Source organism: Girardinichthys multiradiatus, chromosome 20, assembly GCF_021462225.1.
Source record: "Girardinichthys multiradiatus isolate DD_20200921_A chromosome 20, DD_fGirMul_XY1, whole genome shotgun sequence".
Classification (NCBI taxonomy): domain Eukaryota; kingdom Metazoa; phylum Chordata; class Actinopteri; order Cyprinodontiformes; family Goodeidae; genus Girardinichthys; species Girardinichthys multiradiatus.
Genome location: NC_061812.1, coordinates 46,846,558 through 46,866,642, shown reverse-complemented (window position 1 = coordinate 46,866,642; position 20,085 = coordinate 46,846,558). Strand labels below are relative to the sequence as shown.

General features: G+C 36.8%; 1 protein-coding gene across 6 annotated transcripts in view; it reads right to left on the bottom strand.

Moving 5' to 3' along the window:
• The window catches only part of usp48 (ubiquitin specific peptidase 48), a 51,742-nt gene extending 32,273 nt beyond the window's left edge, over nucleotides 1–19,469 (bottom strand). For 3 of the 6 annotated variants that reach the window (XR_007035297.1, XR_007035298.1, XR_007035299.1), the window contains exons 1-16: nucleotides 18,736–18,916; nucleotides 17,957–18,077; nucleotides 17,673–17,814; nucleotides 17,352–17,479; nucleotides 16,785–16,909; nucleotides 14,715–14,823; nucleotides 13,711–13,844; nucleotides 13,227–13,312; nucleotides 12,287–12,466; nucleotides 8,935–9,072; nucleotides 8,640–8,789; nucleotides 4,479–4,679; nucleotides 4,086–4,197; nucleotides 3,821–3,954; nucleotides 2,060–2,134; nucleotides 1,799–1,923 (exon numbers count right to left, since the gene is read on the bottom strand). Coding sequence is in view for 3 of the 6 variants with exons in the window: in XM_047346629.1 (XP_047202585.1) it covers nucleotides 1,799–1,923; nucleotides 2,060–2,134; nucleotides 3,821–3,954; nucleotides 4,086–4,197; nucleotides 4,479–4,679; nucleotides 8,640–8,789; nucleotides 8,935–9,072; nucleotides 12,287–12,466; nucleotides 13,227–13,312; nucleotides 13,711–13,844; nucleotides 14,715–14,823; nucleotides 16,785–16,909; nucleotides 17,352–17,479; nucleotides 17,673–17,814; nucleotides 17,957–18,077; nucleotides 18,736–18,869 (2,094 nt within the window). In the remaining 3 variants the exon portion in view is untranslated. Of the gene's footprint in view, nucleotides 1–1,798; nucleotides 1,924–2,059; nucleotides 2,135–3,820; nucleotides 3,955–4,085; nucleotides 4,198–4,478; nucleotides 4,680–8,639; nucleotides 8,790–8,934; nucleotides 9,073–12,286; nucleotides 12,467–13,226; nucleotides 13,313–13,710; nucleotides 13,845–14,714; nucleotides 14,824–16,784; nucleotides 16,910–17,351; nucleotides 17,480–17,672; nucleotides 17,815–17,956; nucleotides 18,078–18,735; nucleotides 18,917–19,168; nucleotides 19,285–19,313 lie in introns of those variants that run through there. The other 3 variants (XM_047346629.1, XM_047346630.1, XM_047346631.1) reach the window with 3 other exon arrangements.
• Between the last annotated feature and the right edge of the window lie 616 nt (nucleotides 19,470–20,085).

Below are 20,085 nucleotides of genomic sequence, written 5' to 3'. Positions count from 1 at the left end.
GCTTCTCAAGTTTCTACAAAAATCTGGCTGGGAGTTTTGACCCTGTGAAAAAGTGGATAATTTTGACAATTTTTAACTTGAGTGAAGGTGAATTATTTACTCTCAAACAAACCTACCTCACGAGAAAACGATAAAAGGTATCCAAAAACATTTTAGACCGTAGGTATCAGCAGGGATCGGTGAACAATCCTGGAAATGTTGGTGTGCCTACATAAATCCGTGTAGGAGATGTGACAGTGTAGAAAAGTGGAAAATTTTTAAATGTTTCAATTTTAAACGATTTTTGGAAGGACAGATTTGGTACTCCTAAACAAACCTTTTGTATAACAAAACGATAAAAGGTATCAAAATAATTCCGTCATTGTGAGCGCCAGCAAGGTCTGAAGATGAATTGGTGCATAGCTCATGTCTCTAACTTGAACGGTTTACGAGAGGCGGCGATTCGAAAATGTGTGAGTTTAAGGATTTTTTGCTCTGATTCTTTCTGAAATTCCTATAGGTTTTCCATTCAGGGTGTGTTGACTTTGCATTGCTCCCGGGCGTGTTGCGTGAAATCTGTTAGTCCCACATCAATGAGGGTAACATTTTCTGAATCGCGAAAGAGCATCCTACGGTTTGATACATAATTTGTGCCAGTAGAGTGAAAATTGAGCGTGTGAGGAGAGTTTGTTCGTTCTTTCTCAGGTTATTCAAAAACCTAAAGCGTACACTCTACCAACTGACGAATTCCGCCATAGGATTACATTATAAAATCAAAAACGTCAAAAATCTTGCCTAAAACTTGAATCGCGATTGTAGAAGAACCGTAAAAGAAATCAAAAAGCTGAATCATTTGAAGATAGCTTAATGTCTTGTGAACATTTTAAAAGTTGAATGGTGTTTCTAGCTGAAAGTATGCAGAAGTAGTAAGCTGTGAAAGAGCACAAAGTTTTAGCTGAATTTTGCTGAATCTCCATGCATTTCAATAGGACAAAAATTGGCATAAAAAGCTGAATATTTCAAACATTATAATAGCTGAAGTTACCAAAAGTCATAGCATAATCCTCCAGAACGAGCCGAACGTTTTGATACCAGAATTGTTGAAATCGGTTGAAACATGTAGGACTAGTTACGCGCAGAAAAACGTACGGAAAATATAATAAAAATAAAGAAAAACAATAAGTGAGAATGCATGTATGCATTCTCACTGATTACATACACTTGTTTTTCAATACACTGAGCCCGTTTTGATAAAGTCATCATAAAAAGTAAAAACAGTTAAAATGATATAATTTTTATTTCTTACCCATCTACAGATGTTTAGAGTGCACTTTCATTTCACAAACTATTCAATGTTTTCTTTTATCTATGTTTGATAAAACATAAAATGATGGAATGCTTTTGTACAGCTAAGTAAAAATCATTTTAAAACCTGGTAAAGCCAAATAATATACAATCTAAAGCTAAGGAATTGATCGAGGGTGTATTTGCTTTGTACCGACTGTAGCCATCTACTGAGTGGTGACATTCATTCCACAAAAACCCACTTGAAAAATCCAAACTACCCCTTTGACAACCTGGTGAAATTATTTTGAAAAAGGCCATAAAATGCAGTAGTTATTCAAAAGTTAAACATCTAAAAGAAATCGAGAAAACAATCTGTTTTTTCTGAATCTACAATCAAACACATTCAAAACTCTTGCAAAAGGACGTTTAAACCTTCAAAGTTGACTTCTATAAAAGATATGCAGACAAATGGTAAAAATTTAAGCTTCAATTGGTGTATAAGAGAAAATACAGAGTGTCAAAGTGCCCCCACCAAACACTGTCGACAAGGCTCTTGAATGTGGGTGAATTCTGGGGCTTTAGGGAAGTATTCTCTCAGCTTAGTCCAAACTTCGTTAGATACCAGCTTCCGTTCTGTCTCCAAAATACTCAGCCCCCCTACAGCAGGAACACAAACAGCATGGACAAATATACAACTGAAATGATAATACAGTTTAAAAATAAAAACAAATAAAAAATTGTGGAATTGATAGAATGTAATGCAAGGATTATTTTTGATGTTGGTGGATAATACCATGACTGCAAATTATGTCTTCATTGAAAGTCTTCGTCTCATCTTCAACACCGCCTGAGACATCCAAGCCAAACTCTATAACATAAAAAAGTAATGAAGCTGCTGACACGAACTAGTCAAACAGTAAAAGCTGGACTCACACAATATTTTTTTCAAAATCAAGTTTGGGTACTTGGAAAATGCCTGACAACGGTCTAAAACAACATGATGCTGTGGGGTTAAGTAACTAATGCCATATAATATACTCAGGATTACTTTGGTAGAGATATCAATTTGTCTTTTTTGCCATATTTATCCAAATTCTTGGGCATATTGTGGTTTTTAAAGGCAGTGGTCTTCGACTTTTGATCAGCTGACATAAACATGCTTGGGTTTAAATGCAGTGTTCAATAAATAGAATGCTCAAAATTGATTGGCTTTTGCTCCCATTTCTCCTTTCAGCATTTAGAACCTTCTTAAGATCAAACTATGCAAATTCTTGCAATTTTTCAACTGGTCTTTAGGTTTTGATCAGGAGTGTATTAGGACTTAGAAGTATCCTGTTTAATAAGCAACCAATCACTCATGATAGCTGTATTACACAATGTGTAGTCTGATGTATCCTCTCTTTAAAGTCGATGAGGCCAATATGCTGGTCAGACGATTTCTAACAAATCTTCTATAGGAGACATGTTATGAACGTTTTTTCTTGAGCTCTTATCTGAGTATCTACTGCTCAGATCACTTTGTTTTGTGAGGTGATTTCAGGGGGAAAGTTAAATAAAGTTAAATTAGTTACAAACCCTTGAAACTGCCCTAAATTAAGTTGTAATAATGCATCCCAAGCCTGTTCAGGAAACAGCATAATAGGGCACTGTAAAATCAGTTTTATTTTTTCCCAAAATTTTGTTCTTTCCATTTTCATTTCTGTGAATTCCATATTTGGCTAAATGAACAAATTCTTTAACCTAACAAGGTAACTTAATATCATTAATAAATGCAGTTTCAACAGTTTCATACAAAAGATTGCTTATATTTAATTTAATAGGGGTTGAATAAAATGTAATGATTCAATGTTTTTGTAAAAACTATTTTTCAATTAAAATTGTTTTTCATACTAATAAAGAAGCAGTCCTTTGTACAATAAACTTTCTCCAGATATGAACTTTAAATTGACACATATCATGAGTATGACATAGTCCACGATCACATTGAGATTGTGTTTGACTCAGCTGACTCACCAATGATAATGCTCAGCTCAGTAATGTTTTTGTTGTTGACACTGATTGAATTTGTTTTCACTGGTGTTTCTATAGGACAGCTCTCATTACCAGGGTTTTAGTGAGCTAAAATAATGTTCTAACATCGCTTTCCCTAGTAAGTGTATGGCTGCAATATTTATGTTTTAGGGACTATCTGACTTGGCACATACAAATATAAAGTCTTCAATGAACATGTATCTTGCTTATGGTGATGATCTCTGCATGTGGGGCAGTTTACTGAAGTGCTATGCTAACTTTTGCATGTTTCCTCTTAGTTTTCATATGACAATTCATTCTTTGAAATATGAAATCTCAGCTCACAACATGTTTTTAGGCAGTGGCAGTTAATCGCATGCAGACAAACCATGGAGTAAAGGGTTGTTCAACTGCTTTACAAATTAAATGCAGCAAATGTATTTGGTTTGCTTGACACATTGTCTGATTCTTGTTTGGCTAAAAGAAAAATGAAGAGGAGTCAACATGTATTAAAAGACAAAAGAAGCAGTCTGCCCACACTTACTGTTAGTGTGGGGTCCCTGGCCATTGGTATGGCCGTTGCTGTGTTCAGTTTCATGCTCATCTTCCTCCAGTTGTTCCAAAGCCAACTGCCTCCAGCTTCGCAAAGATGCCTTGTCCACCCAGTAGCCCTCACCACTAAAACACACACAACAAATTAATAATAAAAATCCAACCTGACTCACTCTTAAGATAAAGGATAACACCACGTGATATAAAGTTATTTTAATTAAAGTTAACGTGTTAGTTCGTTAGTACTTTTTGGTTACCTGGGCGTGCACTTTACTAAATTTGAAATTTCTTTGTAGTCTTCATCAAGTTGTTTTTTAAGCCGCAGCACCCTGCATCGTTCGCTTACACAGTCTCTACACAGAGAGGAACCTGAACCAACAAACAAAATAAACTCAAACATAATCCAAAATTTAAACCTCCATACAAATGTTATTCTCAAAAGATAAAACAGGTCAAGTTTTAGTGATTTATATGGACATAAAATAACCTAGGCATGATAAGCTTAAATCTTGGCTAGAGACTTTATTTTCAGAACTTTGCTAATTTAAGTGAGTTACTTCTGAGTCTCCCCAGATGCAGAAATATTTATTTCAAACATTTTTGAGGAAGTTCCGGATTTCAGCTGAGACCAAACACAGTGTTTCACTAACCATCAAGTCTTGGCCCACCACCGTAGCGTTCATATAAGAGTTTTGCAGCTTGCAGAGAGACCCTCTTGATTTCTCCCATCTTGTCTGGGTGCAGTTTTCCATGAGAACAAAGAAAGACGGAGCTGTCAATTTCCTTTGTGGCAGTTGAGTCGTCAAGCCACTTCTTCAGCCAGTCCAGAGGAATAAACTCATATGGTTCTCCTAAAGAAGGAAAGCAAGGGAACACAAAAAACAACAAATTTTGGGACTATTTGCTTCAAAAAGTAATTCTCTGTACACTCGTTTTGATGCATAACTTCATAGCTTAATCTTAGGCATATTAAGGATGGGCATTTCAAACAGACATACTGCTTAAACTCAAAACTAATAAAGTATTTGATGATTATCCAAAGTGAAAATTAATATGAACAATTTAGAATTTTAAATCAACAAGAGTGAATCTTTACAACCAGTTTATCATCTAGTACGGTTTTCTATTTCATAGTTTTGTTCATATCAATAAAAAAAAAACAAGTGTGTCCTTATCGCCAGCGTGAGGACTTGCAGTGAATAAAATCTATTTACAACTCCAGCCAGTGGTATTTGCTTAGGCATTTTACAGTGATAGTGATATAGCGCAGAATTATGGGGTGTTTAGATGAAGCAGAGAAGCAATGTGAGCCGTGTGTAGGGATGGGTACCTTTTAAATTTGAACCGATACGGTACCGATACTCGATACCTGGGAATCGATACCAGTACTCAATGGTACCAGTTTTTGGTACTTTTGTGTGTGTTTATGAGGTAATAAATGTTTGTTTAATAATAAAATCTCAAACATTTTCAATTTACAGGTCAGTGTATACTCACACACACACACTCAGAAGAATATGTAAATGGCTGGGCCCATAGTGTCCTCTGACTGCAGCCTGTTTAAGCTGTCTACATATTCGACAGAACATTCTAATAGAAAAAAAACTCTGAAATGTTTATTGTCTACCTACTGTATTTATATGTCTATTTATATCTTTTTTCCCATATCTTTAACCGTCTCTCCGTTTTTCTTATTTCTCCATCTTTCTCTCTTTATCACATCTTTTATCTATTTCCGTCTCTTTTAATCTTTCTTTCTTTTCTCTATCATTTATGTATTTAATTACTAAACTCCGTCTTGTACACCCAGGGTGATAATTTCACCTCCTACAGCCAAGCCAGGTCAGAAACTTTTATTCGTGGTGACTGCACTTTTGCTGGGTGTCAGGGGCAGGGCATGAAACACTTGGGCTATTTTGTGTACTTCTACCTTTGCCATATCTACCAGGAGTAGGAGAGCTAGCCCTGTTGCTGCTTGCTTTGGCACTTTTTTAAAACCGCAGGTATCCTCGCCTGCTTTCTAGGTTTTAGCAGCATGTTTTTCTGTCCACTGTCAGGAGTTTGTGTTCACGTGCGAGCGCACGTAACTCAGTGTGTCAGTGTCAGCGTATGAAGAGTGTGTTTTCGTCCGGGTTTTGTCAAGTTTGGCCATAGAAAGTAGAGTAACGACGAAGGGACAGAAATCTTTCACGACATACATGATCTATTACGAATGACATTAACTGTTAAAACATAATAATACTACATGCCGCGATCCTCTTGGGATGGGGGGGGGTTAGGTTCTTCAAAGTAGCCGCTTTTTGCGGAACACACTCTTGGCATTCTGTTGATGAGCTTCAAGAGGTAGTCACCTGAAATGGTTTTCACTTCAAAGGTGTGCTCTGTCAGGTTTAATAAGTGGGATTTCAAGCCTTATAAATGGAGTTGGGACCATCAGTTGTGTTGTGCAGGAGGTGGATACAGTACACAGCTGATAGTCCTACTGAATACTGTTAGAATTTGTATTATGGCAAGAAAAAAACAGCTAAGTAAAGAAAAACGAGTGGCCATCATTACTTTAAGAAATGAAGGTCACTCAGTCTGAACAATTGGGAAAATTTGAAAGTGTCCCCAAGTGCAGTCGCAAAAACCATCAAGCGCTACAAAGAAACTGGCTCACATGAGGACCGCCCCAGGAAAGGAAGACCAAGAGTCACCTCTGCTGCGGACAATAAGTTCATCCGAGTCACCAGCCTCAGAAATCGCAGGTTAACAGCAGCTCAGATTAGAAAACAGGTCAATGCCAGACAGAGTTCTAGCAGCAGACACATCTCTAGAACAACTGTTAAGAGCAGACTGTGTGAATGAGGCCTTCATGGTAAAATAGCTGCTAGGAAACCACTGCTGAGGACAGGCAACAAGCAGAAGAGACTTGTTTTGGGCTAAAGAACACAAGGAATGGACATTAGACCAGTGGAAAACTGTGCTTTGGTCTGATGAGTCCAAGTTTGAGATCTTTGGTTCCAACCACCAGTCTTTGTGCAGCGCAGAAGTGAACGGATGGACTCTACATGCCTGGTTCCCACCGTGAAGCATGGAGGAGGAGGTGTGATGGTGCTTTGCTGGTGACACTGTTGGGGATTTATTCAAAAGTAAGCGCTTGATGGGTTTTGCGACTGCACTTGGGGACACTTTCAAAGTTTTCCCAGTTGTTCGGACTGAATGACCTTCATTTCTTAAAGTAATGATGGCCACTCGTTTTTCTTTACTTAGCTGCTTTTTTCTTGCCATAATACAAATTCTAACAGTCTATTCAGTAGGACTATCAGCTGTGTACTGTATCCACCTCCTGCACAACACAACTGATGGTCCCAACTCCATTTATAAGGCTTGAAATCCCACTTATTAAACCTGACAGAGCACACCTTTGAAGTGAAAACCATTTCAGGTGACTACCTCTTGAAGCTCATCAACAGAATGCCAAGAGTGTGCAGAGCAGTAATCAAAGCAAAAGGTGGCTACTTTGAAGAACCTAGAATAAAAGACATATTTTCAGTTGTTTCACACTTTTTTGTTCAGTATATAATTCCACATGTGTTAATTCATAGTTTTGATGCCTTCAGTGTGAAGCTACAATATTCATAGTCATGAAAATAAAGAAAACTCTTTGAATGAGAAGGTGTGTCCAAACTTTTGGTCTATAGTGTACATACATATATATATATATATATATACACACACACACAACCAGCAGATTGCATCGATTCAGAGACTTGTAGCAGTCACTCCTCCCGGATGAGCATGTAGCCACAGTGGACAGTTTTCTGCATTGACTTTGCGGCAATCCCTCATACTGAGCATGCATGTAGCGACAGTGGAGAGGAAAAAACTCCCTTTTAACAGGAAGAAACCTCCAGCAGAACCAGGCTCAGTGTGAGCGGCCATCTGCTACGACCGACTTGGGGTTTGAGAGAACAGAGCAGAGACACAAAAAGAACACAGAAGCACTGATCCGGTGGTACATTCTATGGGAAAGAAAAGTGAAACATTAATGGTTATAGCTCCTTTAGCGGCTACATCTAGGAGAAAAAGGCAGCTAAGCAGATGAAGCCTGATCCAGTTTTCAAGTCCAGAGTAAGAAAGAGAGCACATACAGTTAGTCACAGTAGAAGCTCAGCCAGTAGCTACATCTAGGAGAGACAGGGTTAAACACTGAAAGACAGGGCCAAGTGTATCATCTGTATAAGGTAAGCATTAAGTAGGTGTTGTGGTAGGTGGTACCATATATGTATGACACTTTATTTAGAATGGAAATTTGTCAGTCATCAGTCAGTCATTTTCTACCGCTTATTCCATAGTGGGTCGCGGGGGAGCTGGTGCCTATCTCCAGCAGTCTATGGGCGAGACCCTGGACAGGTCGCCAGTCCATCGCAGGGCAACACACAAACACCCATGCACACACTCATTCATACACCTAAGGGCAATTTAGAGTGACCAATTAACCTAACAGGCATGTCTTTGGACTGTGAGAGGAAGCCGGAGTACCCGGTGAGAACCCACGCATGCACGGGAAGAACATGCAAACTCCACGCAGAAAGACCCCCGGCCGGAAATCGTACCCAGGACCTTCTTGCTGCAAGGCAACAATGCTACCAACTGCGCCACCATGCAGCCAGAATGGAAATTGGTATTTGGCAAAACACAGAAACATTAAAAGGATATTAAAGTAATATTCTTCATTTGCTGCTCAGACTTTAGATCATTCCAAACTCAGTCACAACCAATATTTATACTTTCTGTGAATTGGAGTGATTAGGAATGTTTTTACCAACCATCTTTTGCAGGTAAAAGGTCGTAGAGCTCTTTCACCTCTTCATGCTTGGCTCTGCCCTTATCCACACTTTGTTTTCTCATGTTGGCCATCTCCATGCACCACTCTTCAAATTTATGGTTATCCTGGTCTACCAACTTCTGAAGGAAAGCTAATATCAAAGATACACAGAAAAGAACATCAGGCAATTAATCTTGCCACTTACAGAAAAAAACTAACAAACAAACATTGTTTATGACATGGCTGACATTTTGCAGAGACCCATTCACCAAAAAAAGATGAGATCAGCTACTCACGTGGAACCTTCACATTAGTCCTTGAGAGATCTGAGCTCTTCTCTTCTTGGACTTTATACACCAGCATGTAGGCATTTCTAGAGCAGTGGTAGCCTTTACTGCACTTTGGTTTCCGTGACAGTGTTTTACCTGTATCAGCTAAATCAAAATAAAGCAAGAAAAAAAACAACATTTGTCGACATGCACCCATGTAAATGCGGTCCGAAGTTTACATACACTTATCATGGGTGTTAATCTTGTATTTATTTAAGATTTCTACTTGATTTACCTTGAACAGTTTTTTTCTGGGTATAATACAACAACAAAAAAACAATCACAGAACAGTCACTCACCGTTTCACAAATCGCACATGTAGCAAATAGGTGGGACGGTAAGAATCACCCAGTATGATAATCATACATACACTTAAGCCTAATGCTGTTCATACCCTGGCAGATTTAGATTTTAAGAAATCTTGTAAGGCTTGTTGTTATTGTATTTTAATTTGGATCTCCTTTTCCCTCTTTTCTCGTCATTTTATTTGTGACGGTTTTTGAGTTGTTTCACTTCATTGTACAACACTTTTGTCCAACTAGTGTGGTTTTAAATGTGCTTCATAAACAATATAGACATTGACATTATTAATTTAACCGACATTTTTCTTCTGATTGAAAGTAATATTAATTTTATGGATTTGGCCCAGCCAGAGTCCTGACTTAAATCTGACAGAAAATCTGTGAAGCAAGCAAAACAAAGGGGGTGATGGCAATGAAGCAATCTTTTACAATGGTCAAAAACACCAATGGAATGGAAACATGCAAAAAGCTTTTCAGCGTTAGTGTCTGACTGATGTAATGCCAACAAAGGCTTTTTCACTGATTATTGAGGGCCTATAAATAATTTTTAATTAATATGCCAATATGCCATTGCTGTTAAAATATAAGTAGAATTTTTTTTCTCAAATTATACCCCTTCTACATTGTTATATTGATTATTTTATTTCTGATCAGAAACAAACATTTTACCCTGAATAAAAATAAATTAAAATCAAATTTTGCCTGTGGTATAAATAATTTGGGGCTTAACTGATTGTTACGTTTTGTTTATTCTTTTACTTGCCTACAGGCGAGTTAACACTCTTTTCTAAACCCCATGGATGCAAGGGATTTAGAGAGAAGCTGAAAAAGGACACAGCCTTGGTGATAAAACAAAAAAAAAAAGCAAGAAAAAAAAAAAACAAAAAACATTTGTTCAGAAATGGTTGACTTCCTGTAGGATGCTGACTATAAAATCAGGCTGATCCTTTAACATATTCTAGGTGGCACTTTGTCAGACAGACGGAAACTTTGACAGATTAGGGGGCCATGTATTTGAGAAGTTTTTTTTGCAACATTTAATACACCTAAAGTTTCATCATGTTTTCATAATTTGGTGAGTTTGTGGCAATGTTTAAGCCTTGGCGGGCCTAAATAGGTGCTCAAACTTGTTGTACATATCTCTAACCCACAGAGTCCAATTTTTCTATACCAGTTTAAATTGTAATTATATACATTCATGTATACCTTTTAAAAAGGTGGTGCTGTCTGTTTTAATTAAAGCCCAGGGCTGTTCACTTCCTGATGATTGACTAGATTGCATTTTTTTGTTATGTGGCATTCAAGGCATTTGTTTAACAGCAGAAATGTGTTCTTAAGACTGTCTGAAAATGCAATGTTTATGACTATTAAGTTGTTTATGATAAACAGTTCGTTTTGACCAATCTAATTTTATAACTGATCAATACATAATGTCCTCTGTATTACATTATGCTTGTCAGTGACAAATTGTAGCCTAATCCCTAGCATTCAGACTGTTGAGATTTTATGAGCAGAAAGACTACTGCAGTCTTAAAATGTTATTTGAGGTTTAGAGAGCAGTATATAGGCTTTCTATAGATCTTATAAAAAATGCCATTTATTATAAATGGCATTTTCTCAGTTCATTAGCTAACTTGAAGCTATAAAAGAAATGCTATCAAACTGCTACAGGCTTGTATTCTTATTTTGGCTGTCCTGCCAAGTTCAAGCAGACACTTAATTACCAGTTGACCAAGCTGGCAGCAAGTTTAAAAGTCTATTCTAAAACTGTAATACTAACAAAATATTGGTTGTGTATGGTCTGACAAATCAACCAGCCACAGGATGTAAAAGCATAAACAAGATTAAACAATCATTTCAGACAAGAAGGAGAAATATATAAATTAAATTTAAAGCATTTACCAAGCCAACAACAAGATCACTACACATGGTTTGTTGGTCAATACTGTTTTTTAAAAAATGGCATGGGAAGACTCTTTGAGGCAACTGTTGCTCAGTAGGAAGAGTGGTCGTCTTGCAATCAGAAGGTTGTGGGTTCGATTCCAGCTTCCTCCTGCCATATGTCGATGTGCCCCTGGACAAGGCACTTAACCTCAAGTACGGATCTGCGTATTGGTGTATGAATGTGTGAGCGTTAGTGAGTGCGATTGGGTGAATGTGGCTCTAGTGTAAAGCGCTATGAGTGGTCAGTGTGACTGGAAAGGCGCTATACAAGTTCAGTTAATTTACTTTTGACATAGATTGTGTGTAGTGCTAACTCAGTGCCATGCGATACCTCGTGTCAAAGCTGAGTGGGATATAGCCATTGTGATTTCTGAATGGCAAGAGACAGCTCAGAGAGGCTTGTCTTTTCTGGTTTATGACTGAAATGTGTTGCAAAAGAGGCAACTGTCCACAATTGAGCAGTTTGGAGATTTAAATTGCTACCAATTGCGAGGGTGTCAACCAAGAAAGAAGCCCCTATAGGACGTTTACTGAAATTAAACAAAATCTTGAAATTTTGCTGAGAAAAGTGGTCAAATATCTAGCCAGAATTATGCATGTTGATGGCAGCAAAAAGCATCAGGTTTCTTTGCAATAAGCTAAAGGACCTTAGTCTACATATTAATGATGGTGTTTGTATATATTTCAGCCTGTATGCTTAGCTTTATGCTTGTGTGTATTTGAGAAAATTCCCAAAAAATGTAAACGTGTGGCCCCAGTTTTTTTTTTTTTAAATCATGGAATTTGCATGTCGCAAAATTAATTCACCATACAACAAACATGTCAAATATCATTCAAGTTCAAAATTACTTTGACATTCAAGCCCATGATGTGCAGATGTAAATTTCTAACAAAATGAACATTTTTTCTACTTTTATTTTAGCAAGCACCTGACTTGTTACATAAGTACTACAAGCAAATCAACATTATTATCAGAAGTTCTGTTGTGGTAGACTGTCTGGTTTAAAAGTCAAACTCTTGTCTGATAACACATTACAAAGAGGACATTGATTTTCAAGAACCTGGATACTCACCAATGTCCTCTTCAATACCAAGCTGCAGCTTCTTTCCCTCCATTTTTTCTATCTCTTCATCATTGAATTTGTACCAGTCACCAGTAAGAGCATCTTTCACATGGGCGATGTAGTGTCCCGAGTAGGCACTGATTCCTCGGTGAATTAGCACCGCACTTAGCTCATAGACAGATCTCTGGTCTGAGAAAAAATGTCAAATGAAATACAGAACGACAACAGCAGTCTTTCATACTTCAGGTTCATCAGCTAAGCATATCTGTTATTCAGCAACACAAAAAAAAAAAATAAGTATTTCGTCAATGAATACTTTGAATATACCTACATGAAGTCCCTTTTGGAAAGCAGAACTTCTTTCATTTGTCTGAATTACAGAACTGCCTTACCCTTTTTGTTGAAATGCTAAATTCTACAATTAATGAACTGATAAGGTAAGGTTATGTTCACTACTGATGATTTGAGTTCGGAAGTCACTTCACCCACAGCTAAAGGAAATGTCATTTCTGTTATTTATCACCTATGTTGACTTGTTTTATTTTTGCTCAGTTAAGGACTAGCTTTAACATTGGCATAGTTATTGCCATTTTACTGCTCTCTTGTCTTGTACAATACTTCTACGTCATAAACACACAAACATGCAGCACTCTCATTTAACATTTGTCTTCAGAAAAGAGGAAGTAAAGGAGTAGATTTTAAAAGAAAAAAAAAACTAATATTTGAGTAAAAATCTTATTATAAATGACAAAAAGTTAAAATTGAAAAGGCCAAAACATAGGAATATGCAATCAATGACAACAATACAAGGCTGCGGGCTCTTATGCAAATGCTAATCATGTTTTATCCCAACAACAAAATAGATCAAAACAGATCTGCATTCCAGAATGAGGGTGAGTGGTACATTCTCAATACAATATCTGAATGCACAAAAATAATTCATTAATACCTAGTTTTCCCTCAAAGAAGGGTTCCATGTCCAGCTGCTCAGGAAAATTGATGAAAGTGCTGAGCTTCTTCTTAAGACCTGTTTGTCTGTAGATGAGAGCAAACGAGAGATTTTAGGGACCTGTGTTTTCTGTTGAATTCATACATTTCATTGTCTTTCCTTGTATATGGGTATCCTTCCACAAGTAAGCTTTCTTCACACACAAACATAGACCACTCAAAAGCATAGTCTTTTAATTCAAAACAGATTTATTATTATAAGATTGTTGTTAAATTCAACTAAAGCCTCCAGATCACACAGTCAATAATCAGCTTAGCATCCCACAATTAGTTTGTTCTCATTCGATGTTTGGTTCCAAAACGAGAACAAAACATTAATTAAAAAGAAGCTGACCACTAAGATCTATAGAATAGGGTACATGTTTCACTCACTCATTCACATATTTTGTCAGTGGAAGCAGTTATTTTCCAACCCCGTTACTGACCTATCAAAGACAAAGCGCATGAGCTGCAAGTTAAGGGTTGGAGGAAGGCTGTGAAGTCTGATCCGCCGGGTGGCACTCTGTTTACTCTGGCAGTTTTCACAGAAGTAGCGGTTCTCTCCATCCAGCTTCTCTTCCTACAAGGTTAAAAGTAGAGCATTTAAAACAACCACACACAACTGTAATCTAACACAAGGCACCCTAATGTTAATTTCAATAACATATGGAGGAATTCCACTATTTATTATTGCCTAAAACGATACACTAAATAATTCTGGTCACGAGTTCCATAATAATGCAAGGTCAGGGTGGAGCCATTATACAAAATTTAATTTCAATTACTTTTTTAAAACAGGAACCAGATGCTCAAGTTTGAATTCACCAAGCTTTCTCAGATCCAAACAGAGTAAAAATTATACACACAGGCCTAAATACACAAACGTCACTATTTGATCAGTATTATTAATATCCCTTAGCAAGGATTCCTGTGACAACCTGCTTTTAGTTACCAAACTTCTAGCAAAATTCTGGCTATATTTGGTAGAACTGAAAGAGTTCATTTAACTGGTTGATTTCCTGGTACACTTGTTAATCTTGGGATTGGTGTCCTGTTGGAACACCAAACTGTGTCTATATTTCAACCATCTGAAAGACTTTTAACCTTAAGATGAAAGGAAAAGGTTAAGGTGTTCAATAACAAAATGGAAACAACCACGGCTAAAGGCCTGCAACAAACTAGAAGCTGCTGGAAAACAAATGTCACATTCAACAGTGACAGTCTTCCCACCATGTACTAATGGTATCTTTATTGATTGGCTGTTCAAATGACAGAAAATCCAAAATAATCTAAACGTGTGCACCTAATTCTTGATTTTTATCACTGCAGTTATGTGCTGTATTATCTATCCAGTGCGTTAAAATGGTTCAAAAAAATCAACAGTCCAAAAGTAGACATTACTCATCATTTCATACTTCTGACTGGAGCTATAATAGGGAAACAAAGCTACCTTTAGGAACTCTGTGATGCACTCTGTGAGGTTTTTGTGCCCCTGAATATTCAGCTCCAGCTCATAGAACCGGGATGGCAAAGTAGATGATCTTCCACACTGATTACATCTGGAAACAAGGCAAACAACTTAAAAAAAAAAACCTTTATAAATTCAGTAAAGTTTTACATATACCTTGTCAAGAAATGTTATTGGACAAATGACATTTTAATTCAGGACAAACTGGAATTTGCAAAGCTTCACAAAGTCATTTCTTACCTTTATGCAGTTTGGTTAGCAGTGTTGTGCATGAACATGTTCTAATGAATATCAACCATGATTGGAGATCACATTTTTGAGAACTTTTACTTGAACAATGCTGTTTTTATGTTACAAACGTGAAGTCTAAGCATTTCACCCTCACATTATTTAACGGTGCTCTGTTTGGGGTGAATGAAAGAATTACACTGTTTATAACCTGCAAACTTTGGATATTTTACACAGAAAGAGCTCCAGTGATTTCCTCAAGCTGCACACTGATTGACCATCTGAGTATCTGAGTGTGGACATTAAAGACTCAGTCCAGCTGTAGCACACATGCATGCTGTTTTTGCTGTCTTTCTAAAGACTCACATTGGTGATGCCGACATTTGTGTCTCGCCTCTCTATGCTGTCTTCGGCTTTGATTTATAAGTTGGAATATTAACTGAGAGCTCAAGAAACAACCCTCAAAACTTTAACTTTTCTTTGGATCCCGATATATAATTTTTTTTTGCTTTTTGGCTGGAGATACAGACAGAGAAGCTGATGTCCCTTAGACCATCAAACAGGTAAGTAGCCAAAATACTAATACACTTATTTGACTGAACAATTTGTCAGCTAATGTGTTTGGTCAGGATTTAATTAAAGAGGAACGTGTTTTGTCTAACCCTCTTTTGGCCAAACTTATATGTAGGCCACATGGATATATTTATTTGTTTTTTATTTTTATTATGTGGCACTAGTGGCATTTATTTTGTAAGTTGACATACAGGACACGGGGAAGAGAGGGAGGGGAAGACATGCAGCAAAAATCAACAACGGCTCTTTGAAGAAACTATCATCAACTTGAATAAACAGGGGATTGAAAAACAAATTGATCGCTATTTATTAATAACTGTATCCATAATACAGTTTATATGTACTATCTTGAGTAAAACTTTACCTTGGCTTAGTTAGATGTTTTATGTAACATTAAACATTACAAGTAATATTCAGAAAAAAATCTGTTATGTAATTAATAGCATGCTTGTGCTTTGATTAATTGTTATAATTTACATTTTATCAATATTGCACCTTTAAACAACCCATAGCTCCACGTTTAGAATCAGCACAGAAAACATGACAGAAAAGAAAGAGGAAAACACAAACTGCGCTTAGATGGAAAACCGTTTCAAAAGGATTTTTTATTCCCAACTCTTACTGTTTTGCACTTACTTCTATGTCTTAGTGATACCAGTAGATATGTTAAATTTTCCCTGTTTATTGAGCGATACTTTCTTTTGTCTACCTGTAGAATTGGACTGGCAGCAGCAATGGCATGCAGTGATGTGATCTGAAGGACCCTTTAGCTGCTTTAGGAATAAATGGTTTAATCGTGACAGCAGCAATGGAAAGATACTTTTCAAATCCTGATGCAAATCCAACTAGAAGCTCACAAAGAGGGGTCCTTCTGTTTTCTATCATGGCCAGACCATTTAGCTTTCAGCAGCTCATGTGAAATTCCTGCTTTCTGTCCTTCATCATGACCACCCTGATGGTGCTCATTAAAGGAAACCTGCACCTGGTGTCTTGCTGGATGAATAAGTGATTATCTGTAACTTACAATAAAGCAATTCCTAGATAGGACTCAGGTGGTTTTAACACTAACTTCAGCCTGGTTTATGCTTCTTTGCTTCCCAAATTTAGACCTGTTAGAGGCACTCTTTCTAACTTGTTTGGTAATGAACGAGGCAGGATCACAGTGGGACACCAATCACTACATGTTATGACATCAGTGTCTGAAAATGCAAATTTTTTTTTTTTTGAAGCACAAAATATAGTTGGCCTTACATTGTAACGTAGAAGAACTGCCCACAGAACTGCTGCTGGATGAGATTTTGCAAGTTGGGATTCTTCTCCTTAGACAATGTCTCCTCCAGAAGAGACAAGAAAAGGTTTGAAAACTCCTGGGCATCCTGGCAATAAAAATAAATGACATTTAGAGATCTGACTTTAAAAGAAAGCCCTCATTCATTTTTAATAACCAAGCTAATGTTTGCAATCTGTCTCTCATGTCTGCTTAGTGATTCTAGAATGTATCACTAAACAAAATAAATACATAAAAATGTAATCAAACTGATCATAGTAACCTTTCTCTGCAGTGCAAGTGAGTCAGTACGTTAGTGGCAGAGTTATTAAAAGAATAGTTGAATCTAATAAAAAAAAGAACGTTTCAAAGTAATTCCAATCAGAATACAGTTCCTTATCAAATGTATGGTGATTACAAAGAGTTTACCACAGAAAACAATAGAGAAAAGATTACTGTAATGTACTACACGTTGAAAGTGTTCCAAATATGAAACTAGCTGTTTCTGAAATACAACTAGGATCTTGTCCAACAATTTGTGTCTGATTCACCTGTTGCTGTCCCGTATCCAGACCCAGTGCTTTGACGAGCCCTGAGGGGTCGATGTACTTTCTGTTGCTATTTTGAAGGAGTGCAAATAGGTACTGCAAATGCTCACATATGGACTGGGGTTCATAATCTGAGACACAAAGTAAAATAGAGAAAAGGTCTAAGGTTCTTCCAGACAATTAATGCACTTGAAACAGATATAAATCAAGTTATCATACTTTCCATCTGGCTAAAATCTGGCAATTCAGTTTATTTTTTATTCAGTTTAATTACACAAATACAGACTTTCAAAGAACATGCTCAAATGTAGCTTTTAGATATACCAGAATCAATATTGTGTTCCTGTGCCCGTGAATTTTGGCACAGATAAAGGCTCCTACGGAGCTCCAGGTTATGGAACCACACTTGCAGGAATGTGTTGACGTAACACGTTGCACCAAGGTTGGTCAGGCCAACAAATATGTTCTGGAAGGGGGCAAAAAAACTCAATAAGTACAGAAAACAAAAATTGGAATATCTTCAAAACTTGTTCCATAGATGGCACTATAACACCCTACTAAAGAACAACTGAGTAAATATTAACCAAGGGTATGTTACTTAGAAATACCTTTTCTCTGCGTTCTGAATTTGGATCATCAATATTATGGAAAGTGTTTTCATCAATCTCTCCAAGCCACACCTGTTCCCCAATACCTACAAGACAGTTGGGATTCCCTTTGCAATTCCTCCTATAACAAAAAGTAATGACCATTACTGTCCTTTTATCGATTTCACTTTAACAATTATTGTTTCTCTCATAAATGAAAACAATTTTGTAATATAACAGAATTACAAACCACTTTATATTCAACAATCTCAACAAACTGTAATGAGCCCTTATTATATTGTCAGATGCCAAACTTCATGATCACACAATGGCGAATGCACTGAAGATTGTGAGGATATAGCTAACTGTAACAAAAACTAACAGAATTATTTATTAGACAAGCAGGGGGAATCGTTTACAATGATTCAGTAGCAAAGAGACACAACAATATAAACGTACTGAACAAATACATACACGTTAAAATCTATTAATGGGAACGAAAAAGTGAAGCTGTAAAGGTTTACAAAAATACGACATGCGAATCCTTGAATTTACAGGAGAAACGTAAATATGTATTGTGCATTCACAAAAATTGTCCAAAAATTTTTTATATACAGTTATAAAGAAATATATCTGAGAATGTAAATGGACAAAAGAATGCAAAACTTTAACACGTCGAAATAAAAATTGAAGCATGTTAGCGGTGCTTTTTAACATATCTATACAAAGCAGACCTTCGAGAGTTCAACTTGGAAGTTTGTTTCTGCACATACTTTAAGTTTAAAATGTTCATACTGTACCTGCAGATTCCTCTCTTGCACGTCGGAATATTGATCCGATATGCTAGCTCTATATGTTCCTGCTTTATATCTTCTGGTTTTACTGTTTCCACCCAAAGCCAAGCGGCTTTCTCCAGTTTTACGCGAGGTGCCATATCCTTACATATAATTTCTGTACCAGAATCAGAAACGTTAAAAAAGGCTAAAGAAAGAGACAAAACGAAAAGGAAAATTTTAAATAACGAAATAGTTCCCAGGACTTGCTAACATAGTCAGTTAGCCGAAGCTAAATTGTAGCATGCAGCTTAATAAGAAGTCCTCCTGTTATCAGTATGCTACTTATTTTTAGCCAACTGATGTAGGTCAATTTAACTGTCACAACAAAGCTGCACTTAAAAACCCGAACGTATATCACATTGCAACAACACATTAAACATTAAATGAAAATAGCTACCAACACATAGTTAAAGGAAACGTCTCCGCTGAATAAACTCGTGAAGTTAGCTTGCTAGCTGTTTGTGCTAGCAACAAGACATTCAGTTTCTCGCAGTCTGACGCAGATGTAAATAATTTATTGTTAAGGAAAAATATTATCGAACCTCTCGTGCGTGTAACTACTTCATCAGTGTAAACATAGTGGGTTATTACATTTTATTTGCGGTTTATTTTAGATTTAGCGCCCTTGCGTCAATTAATAAATAAATAAGTCCTCCGCTCAAAATCAAGACGACGTCAACAAGTGACGCAGGCGACGTAGGACGAGGAAGGAAACACAAGCAGACCCGTAAGTAAATTTCACCAAAATGTCACTTGTAGAAATGTACATTGGATTTGATAGTCATTTCAGGTTTAAATCACTACGTACAAAATTACCAGCAAAGAGAAACAAAAAAATGCTCCGTTTTTTCATACAGGCATCAAATTCTAAAACCATTCCAAGCTGTGGCTGTAGGGGACGCTGTTTCTTCTATAAACATCAATGGCCCCACCTTATGTTTCAGCCTAAATGCAAGGAACCAGAGCAGAAAAAAACACGTAATTATGATGAGTTTGGACGATAATAAGTATTTGCGTCTTTAATCGTATCGAGAGGCGGATTTCGAAACCAGTCACTCATATCGGGTGGTGGTGTCACAGGCTGAATGAAGTACATAAATTTATATTGTCAAAAAGTCCAGTATTTTTTCTCAATCATTTCAGGAAGTGAAACTCGTATATTATGTAGATTCATTAGACACAGAGTGAAATATTTCTTAATAATTTTGATGATTATGGCTTACAGATTCAATTCAGTTCAAATAAAAATTCTTTATTAATCCCAAAAGGAAATTAAATGCTGTTGTAACTCTATTATGCAGGTTTCCTCAAATA